This window comes from Merops nubicus, unplaced genomic scaffold (genome assembly GCF_000691845.1).
Source record: "Merops nubicus isolate BGI_N331 unplaced genomic scaffold, ASM69184v1 scaffold5024, whole genome shotgun sequence".
Lineage (NCBI taxonomy): Eukaryota > Metazoa > Chordata > Aves > Coraciiformes > Meropidae > Merops > Merops nubicus.
The window spans coordinates 114,080-123,464 of NW_008603506.1; the positions used below are offsets into that span (position 1 = coordinate 114,080).

The 9,385-nt window shown below is 36.8% G+C and overlaps 1 protein-coding gene across 1 annotated transcript in view; it reads left to right on the top strand.

The window, feature by feature from the left end:
* FAT4 (FAT atypical cadherin 4) overlaps window positions 1–9,385 on the top strand; it is a gene marked incomplete at its 5' end in the record, with an annotated part of 142,412 nt that overhangs the window by 114,074 nt on the left and 18,953 nt on the right. Inside the window, 2 exons of the mRNA XM_008938683.1 lie at window positions 6,164–6,268; window positions 7,949–8,256. Coding sequence (XP_008936931.1) covers window positions 6,164–6,268; window positions 7,949–8,256 — 413 coding nt within the window. The remainder of the gene's footprint in view (window positions 1–6,163; window positions 6,269–7,948; window positions 8,257–9,385) is intronic.

Genomic DNA, 9,385 nt, shown 5'->3' on the forward strand with positions numbered 1-9,385 from the left:
TGAACCTCATGAATGTACTACTGAGCCTCAGGGCAGGAGCAATTCTTGTTAACTGACAAGTAGTTCTAATTAACTTACCAATCCAGGATTTTCTTTCATGTTGTATTAGTACATCAAATTATTTTGCCAGCAGCATGGCAAAATAATTCTAGGGCACTCATCCCCTGTAACTCTTTAGGTCATTAGCACCAGAGATTACATGGGCATATGTTTTGTTGTTCCAATAAAGCAAAACACTTAATTAACTATAGCAGCATGCTATAGTATAAGCCTCTAGCCCATAATTTGAAACATTAAAGAAACGTCCAGCTAATTTTTTTCTGATATTACAGCTCATATCTTAATGTTCAACCCTTATGTCAGCTAAAAATAAAGCTCTGTGCGTGACAAGCTCAAAAAAAGAACGTCTTAACTAGGAAAACGTGATGAGAGACTCTTGCAGTTTTAAGTGTTGGATTTCCTTCATGCTGTGAATTAAACGTGGCATCTGATATGAGCTTGCTTAAACTCCTTGTCAACACAAATAACTTTAAAATAGACTACCACTAAGGCAGACGTTTATGACTGGGAGTCGGATCTTTTTAAACCAGTTGGCCACTGCAGAATCAAGAATTATTTAAGTGTCTGGAGATTAATTGATCAAGACAGAAAACAAATGGCACCAAAGTGTGTAATTAAACCCCAAAATATCTTTGGAGTTGAATATCTACAGAGCAAATTAGATACACTCACACTTAATATTTGGTATATTTAGACATTTTACATTTGCACAGGTATATCTGAAATTCTCTTGATTTAATATTCAATAGATTCTGCAAACAAATGTCAGAATACAGAGTGTTTAAGAATGCTTGACATAGAGACTATTATGTCATTATTATACTGCCAACAGAAAGAGAACATAGCTGCTTAGGCATCCTGATTCAGATATGATTAAAGATAGCCACAGTAAAGCCTGAAACCGTTTCTTTATGAATATAAACCCTGAGTTCCTCAGGAGAAAATAAAATAAAAATAGTGGATTTCTTATTCAGTTTACCATATACATAACTTTGCTGCTTCTCTTGGAATAAAAATATAGTCTTATAATTGAATTTACGTGCTTGGCAAAAAAATAATATTTACATGGTCCTGCATGCAAGTAGAAGTTAGTATTTTCTGAGACACTCTGTTCACTGTAAACTAGAGTACATGAGTTGTAGACCTTTATAATGGCCTACCTGAAAACTGAGAGTCTTACTTTTCTTGATTTATTATGTTTTGTCAGCTGCATTTCACTTCATCATTCTGCTAAGGTAATGTAGTTCTTTTCACTGAAAAGGATTATAAAGACTGATTACCTCAGAGCAGCATCATTAGGGTTTAAACAATCTGTTATAATTACATCTCTTAATGATGATCAGATTTTGTTTTTAAAATAATCACTTTCTGGAGGGAATATACTTTGTGATTTACAGTAGTTGTGTGCCCTTCCTTTGAACCCTTAATTTCCTGTTTTCCAGGACTCATTAAGATGAAGGAATGTAGGTTTGTGAAATTGTTTCAAATGCAAGATTAAAATATTAGAACAACCACTTTAAAAGATGGACACAGAGAGCCACAAAAACTAAAACTCTCAAATCAGCTGAAATCTAACCCAAGAGCATTCAGCTGGTATCTCTTCCTGTTACATCTTTCAATTCAAAAAAAAAAACCACAATTCTCAGGAAGTTAGATTTTTGCATAAGCCCCTGCATGTGATACCATCAGCTGGAGGTGATGAATGATAAACACTGAATGCTGTCTGTTATCAATTATCCAGCATTATCCTAATTTTCATGGTCTTCAGAAAAGGATCTCTCTGACACAGAAATGAATACCCTGAATCTTGCAATACTTAGCTGTGAAGAGATCTCAAAGCTCAACTAACTGCAACGTTTACCTGAACTTCAGTGTGACTGTGGTGGCTCTGGTCTGGAGTCTCCCTGGTCCCCAAAACGTTGTCTAAGACATTTCCTACCCCTCTCTGGATTTGATACCCTAAAACACTAATCAAGCATATATGATTAGCCTATTTCTTTATGCTGTCCAAATAAAATTATTCTGCAGCTGACAAGTGCATCACAGTCAGAATGTGATAAAATGTTTCTTGAAAATTTACTTCCATAAGCTATGAAAAAACATCATATAATTTTTCAAAGCACATCACTTAGGTGGGACAAAGGTCTATCAGAACTTTACTCTTAAATTTGTGTTGTAAAACTTAAATCAGCAGGCTGTTATAAAAAATTACCTCAAAAAACCAAAATGTACTGTAGTTTAGTGAGGTTAAGGTCATAAGCATTATCTTTTTGGAAAGCAGTAGAGCTGAGAACTTGGGTTCAGGTGAGGATGCTTTCAGGCATAATGGTGGTTTCCTCTTCAGTCCAGTAAGGTTCCTTGAATTATTTGTTTTATCTGTGCAAGAGAATATTTCAAAATAGCTAATACCTGAGTAAAATCTGTATTTAAGAAAAGCAGTCCTCTCAAATTCTTATTTTTTGCCCCTTTTTTTCCTCTCCACAAAAAATAATATTTCAATTTAACCATAATATCTTAGGCAGAATGGCAAAAAAAAAAAAAAGGTTTGCAACCTGTGTTTTATTTTTGGAAATCTAAATATTTTTACACACCTTTACAGACCTTACTGTGTCTGTGAAAAAACACTAGGACTTGAACAAATATTCTCTTTTATTAAGGTACTGTAAAGGTAGCATTACTATGCTGCAAGGCAGCAGAAAGTAGTAGGACAACTGGCTGCCACCTTGGGTAGCTCTACTTGTTAGAACAATAAGGTGTTAAAACAAAAAAGTTGAAGTTTAGCAGAAATTGCAGGACTAAATAAAATATAACTGGTATCACAGCAGCTTATGTGGAGGAATCCCCACAATGAAGAAAAGACAAAGGAGAAGAACCCTTCTGGGTAAGCCCTGAGCAACCTGATGTAACTTTGAAGGTTACCTTGCTTTGAATGGGGGTTGGACATCATGGCCTGCAAGGTCACTCCAACCTAGCTTTATCCATTGTTTCGGGAGTATATGTCTTTGTTCAGAAGTCTGCCATACACTACTGCCGGCCAAGTCTGAGCAATAACAACAGAGGGAAATAATAGGAGCAGAGGAAGAACGTGGTTTAGATGAAAAGGGAAGAGTAAGAAGTTGCAGTCTGAACACTGGTGGACCATCCGAAACCAGGAGATGATAGAAACTCTGGATCCTGGCAGAGTAACTAAGGCAGGCTGCCAATAATAGCTTGAGATATGGAGACGTTTCTTTTGAGGATGGATGAGGAAGGTGCAAGAGTTTCTGTTTCAGAGGAGTCTAAGGAAGGACTGACCAAAGATCTGAAGGGAGCAGGAAATTTGGTTAAATTATTGAAGTTAAGGATTCTGCAGAAAAGAGGAAATGACTCCTTGTAATAGCAACTGTCTTCAGAAGAAGCTGATGTAAGGTAGTTAGTAGGTAAAGTTGCCTGCAGGGATACGCATACAAGAATAAATTCAAGAATCTTAGAGGAAAGGAAAAGTGCAACTAAAAATCCTTTTAAAGGAAGGAGGGAAAAAAATCTTTAAGAGTTTTAGGTGGTCATACCAGGTTTTTTTTTTTCTTCTAATTGAAAGTTTGTTTATACTAAAAAATAAATTCCTTATCTTTTGGTAGTTGCATGACATTCTATAATATTGTTTACCTACCTATTTATTTATCAGTTTATAATCCTCATCATCTGTTTATCAGATTATTCTAATCAACTTGCCTTATCAAAGTAACTTATTTTAAATCCTTACAGGGAACAACCATAAGCTAGAATAGTATGCCCAACTTTTGTCCTGATGATATCTGGCTGAAGGACTCTTGCTTTCTAGGATAAGCATGATTAATATGCATTTAAAGAGGAAAAATAAGATCCATAGACATCTTTTGTTGGATTGTTATTCCAAATGTAAATAGATACATTTTTCCCAGGACTTTAGCACTTTGGTGAATGGCAAAGAATCGCCAGAGTTTCTTTTTCTTTTCAAATAAATATTAGTTTTAATAGCTCCAATGAATTGTTAAATCAGAGTATTTGTCTTCTCCTGTGTCAAAACAGATGGAATAAATGCAAACACACTTTTATTAGTTTAATGAATTATTCAAACAATTGTTAAATATTAAGAAGATGTTGTTATTCACCGGTTAAAATATGTGCGGCTAAAATAAACGTCCATATTCTGTTGCTGACTCAGCAGATATCCCCATTTTAATGTTAGCTGAGAAAAAGAGCACAGACTTAGACTGAGTTTCAAAAAACTGAGTAAGCCTTATTAGCTATACTTGATTTTTGTGAAAACTAAGAAACATCATTTTAAGCTATTTTAAGCATGTCTGCCTTGTTCTTGCTATGTGTTCTCCTCAGTAAGTCAAAGAGCTGAACTATATACCATAACTGAAAAAAGAAAAAGCAAAATCTAACCTAAAGAGTTAGCTCATCCTTCAGTCATGCCCATTAGAGAATAAAATATACATAAATACCCTCAAAGCATAATTAGATTCAGACACTGGAAAAGTTTCCTGGATTTATGGTGAATCTACAGGTTACATACTAACCACAGCAATTCTCCAGCGCTCCCATTTCCATCCTGCTTGGTTACACATGGAGAGCTGCTGCTCAGACAGGACTGCCTGCAAACTTCCTCTAGGTTAAAGAGAAAAGGGGCAGGGGGGAGGTTGTCTTAATTTTGTGACTGTAGTTGTGAAATTCTGAAAAAGCTGGCAGTCAATAATGCACAGTCCTGGTTTTCTACAGTTTTGGGGACCAGCAATTGCTGAGGGCTCCATGTTGTGCAGGGAGGTTGGATTAGATGATCTCTAGGGTCCCTTCCAACCTAAGTATTCTGTGATTGCTGTCGTGTGAGATGTAAGAATTACAAGATATATGTGACATACAGGAACGTGCTCCCTTTATGAAAGCTGAGGTTGTACTTTTAACATAAACTTGTATTTATATTGTGTGAGAAATAAAATAGTTCATTATCAGTGCAGTAAGAAGTGTCAAGGCATCCTTAGCCTTCGGTCTGTGTATATATCCTGGCCTAGGTGTTCATGGAGAGGTCTGGAAGAATGTGCCTGATTCTGCCAGTTTTTGCAGAGAAACGTGAGGGATGAACAGGACAATCCTAGTTTAGCTGGGCGGGCAGTGAAGGCTGGCACTGCTGGCAGAAGGAAGGCAGGTACCAAGAGTGGGATATAGTGGAAGTGTTGCTGAACAGGTAACAGCTAATCAATGAAAAACAGAAGTGAAGACCAAGACTTCTGTAGTCAATGTTTCCATATGAAAGAAATATTAGTTTTGTACAAAGAATCTCCTTGTCAGTATTCGGCATCTGTTAAAATCTTCACTTTTTCTCTTGGTTCCCTTCCTTCTTGAAATGAATTATGTGATTTCAGTTTATTCTCTGGTGAATAATATTTACCACATGACAATCTCTGCTTAGACAAGGACTGTAGCCAGGGTAACTTGTTTTAACGACAGAAGACTGCGGTCCCTCTGAGTCAGGAAGGAGATTATAATTGATGAGGAAAAAAAAAAGAAAAATCATATAATGTACAAAAGCACCCTGTGTTCAGCATGCCGTGTTCATAGAGGATCCAGCAAGGGCTGTCTGTATCTCCTTCACACTAATGAGTAGATGGCATTCAATAAGGAGAAAAAAAAAATAAATTCTTTTTTAGTTCAGCATCTCCTTTTGTTTAATGATCTTTCTTTTACAGACACTAGTTCATTTTTTTTTTAAAAAAAAAAGACACAAAATAAAAAAGAAACTAATATCTATGAGCTAATTACAGTGAGACACTTGAAAAGTAAAGTTAGTTTAGACACAAAAGAAAAAAGAAACCAATATCTATGAGCTAATTACAGCGAGACACTTGAAAAGTAAAGTTAGTTTATCTGGGCCATGTATCATGCCCATGTCAGGGCTGGGAACAGCCCAGCATCGTGTTCGTGTTGCCTCTCACCATCCCACAGCTACAACTGGTCTCCGGCACCCTCTCTCCTGGCCGTGCATTCAGCACTGCTTCATAAACTTGTTACCTAAATACCAACCTGACTTTGCTATTGACCTGAATACTCTGACCTGGAAATTGGTTTTATTCCCTAATCACAGGGAAAACATGTGACTCCACTGTCAATTACTGTGAGTGCAACCCCTGTTTCAACAGTGGATCCTGCCAAAGTGGAGTGGAGGGCTATTACTGCCACTGCCCCTTTGGTGAGTACACTGTTCCTCCTACTGCTTGGTCTTCCCTTGCACTACTATTTCTCAAATTGCTATTTTTTTTTTTAACCTCTATAAAACTGGGGGTGTTTATGTGTATGAATCCTGCTCTGTGGGCAAGTGTTGGCCATGTTCTGACCTGATCCTCTCAGCTTTTCCCCAGCTGGGAGATGGAGAAGCTATTTCTTCCAGGATGGAAGGAGATAGAAGGATGTGGTGGGATGGAGGGGGTCACTCTGGCTTCTCAGGGGACACACACCAAGAACTCCAAGCAGTGGTTGCTCTCCTTCCTAATAACAGACACTTTTAGGAGAGCTGAAGAGTAAGACCACTGTAAATAACATTGGCATTCTTGTGTCCAACACACTTGAAAAGTGCAGTGAACTCATCATGATGTTAAACCTAGAGACTTTGAGATGATATTGAGCAGAGAGAACTTGGTTTTCCTTTGAGAAATTAGCATAATTTGTCAAAGTATCTGTAAAGTAAGAATTAGTGAGCATAACATTAGATATTGGCGCTTACATATTTTGTAGATTCAATTAGGAGCACCAAATCAAAACAGCTTTGTTAACCCACACCAGTACTTGCCCATTCAATTTATTGTATGTTGTTAAAGCTCTGAGTTCTAAAACCAGAGTACTAATCTGAAAATCAAAGAGGAATATAGTACTGCCAAAATAGTTTAATGATTATTAGAATTTAGTTATCCCATATTTGGTTTGTGGAATGAACTCAATAGATGTTTTAAGGTATCATGATTTAATTGCAGCACGATTGGTTCTGAATGCAGATGAATCCAGAATTGTCATTGTTCATACAGAAAAGCATGAAAGTAAATGCAACAGATTAATTGAAAACCAGATGAATCTGAGAAATCATCTACAATGTTTTAAGGCTGCTGAAAACTCTCACACAAAAGTATGGTCTTCAATATGCATTTATAACTACCTCTGAATACAGTTTTCCACTAACATGTGGAATAGCTGCTTTATTCTATTTTATTTTGTCTGCTTTACATTTCCTCAGAGTTTATTCATTTCCTATATAATCATAGTCCATCGTAAATGTAACTAATATTCATAAACAAAATATTTTTTTTGTCATTGTTGCTGCAGCAAAACAAAATCAAGGGATATTATGTCACAGAAATCTGAAAGGAAATGTGTAGAATGCACCAAATACTCAGATCATGAAAGCACGAGAAGGCATAATGTTTTAATCATACACTTATATCATAAGTATAAAAAAGAACCACCTCTTGAGAAGCAGTTCAGATAACAGCTACAAAGAGAACAAAAAGCTCAAGTTGCAAATTTATTTCCATAACTGGATTAACAAATACCCAATGATAATTAACAACCATATCTGACATAGCTGTCAAGCTTGCTTTTTCCTTTTGTTGTTTTCTAAAGAAACCACAGAGCTCAATGATATGTACTTGGTTTTTCAATGGACATAACTGTTGTTTAACTCTTTTTTTAAGTTTAAATATATATATTTCAATACCCACCTGTGGGTAATAGGATTCTTCTGTTCAAATCATGCATTAGAGGTTTTTTAAAGAGCCTGTGTATCATAGCCATGTCTAGAGCACATCAATGCTTTATTTCTATGAGAATGCACAGTGAGGAAAAAATCATCTGACACCAGATTTTACTTTCCATTTTGCAGGTGTTTTTGGGAATCATTGTGAACTGAACAGTTATGGATTTGAAGAGCTGTCATATATGGAGTTTCCCAGTATGGATCCAAACAATAATTACATCTATATAAAATTTTCCACTATAAAAAGTAATGCCTTAATGTTGTATAACTATGATAACCAAACCGGAGACCGGGCAGAATTTTTGGCCCTGGAAATTGTGGAAGAGAGGCTGAGGTTCTCCTACAACCTGGGCAGTGGCACATACAAGCTTAGCACAACGAAGAAGGTGTCTGATGGGCAGTTTCATACAGTCATTGCCCGGAGGGCTGGAATGGTAAGACCTGTTAAAATGAGAATTTAAGACAAGTTCAGTCAGGTCACTTTGGCTTCCACATGAACTCAGAGGAGCATAAAATTAGTAACGTTGTGTTTGCTAGCAGAACCTCCAACTTTGGAAAAAGCCTCCATCATTTCTGTCTTACTCCAACCAACTCAAAGACCTCTAATGGTTTCTTTAGTATGATGATGATAAAGAGTAATTTGAAAACCATGTGCAATACCCTGTACCCTAAATGTGAAAAATGAGAACCAGTAATAATTAATGAAATAAATTACTACACATGAGGCTAATTAACTGGTGCACATTACAAGGATGATAATCAGGGAAGTTTAATTAACCACAGTAACTACAAAAAGCCTTCAGAATAATTTTTCTCAACATTTGGAAAATAGAAGCAGGCAAACTTGAAATTCCAGGCATCTGTGACTTCTGGAGGTAGTTCAGAGATTTTACCAATCTCATCAGACTGGAAGCCTGGTTTTCCTCTGTACTATACAGAGTTCAAAGGTCCTACATTGAGAGGTTTTTGGGAGAGGAAGGGGGGAAGTTACTTTTCTTTTTGTGCCCCTGAAGGCATCTAAGGGGAGGAATTCTGGCAAAAACTGGACTGAGACAACTGATTGCTATATGCCTGGTACTCTGACCCCTCTCCTGCCTTCATTTTTTTTCCAGTAAATGTTTTCTGTTTCTCTTCTCTCATTTTTTAATAATATTTCTAAAGCAGAACATAAACCAAATGCACTTTGAGTTCAAGCCAAGCTTTTTGACTCCACAGTGTTTGAGTTAGAAATGAAACCAAATCTCTTTGCCATCCATAATCAGTAACTATTGCCCAACAGCTCTCATTTCAGACAGAAATGGCCAGCATACGTGCAATCTCATCCTCCCCCCACGTTTGAAGTTTAAGTCATATAAGGAGAATATATGGTCGGGGCTCCACAGTTTGTTTTTTATTTTTCAAGCCAGAAGTGATGTAGGAAATAAAAGAGTAAAGACTTCTACTCAGTGTGGCTCCTCCTGCATCCTTGTAGAGCTTTCCCACCATGAGCTGCTGCAGGAGGCAGTGCTGCTGAGATCACAATCCTTTTGTGTTTTCAGGGTGCTCTCTTCAGAGCATCCTGCT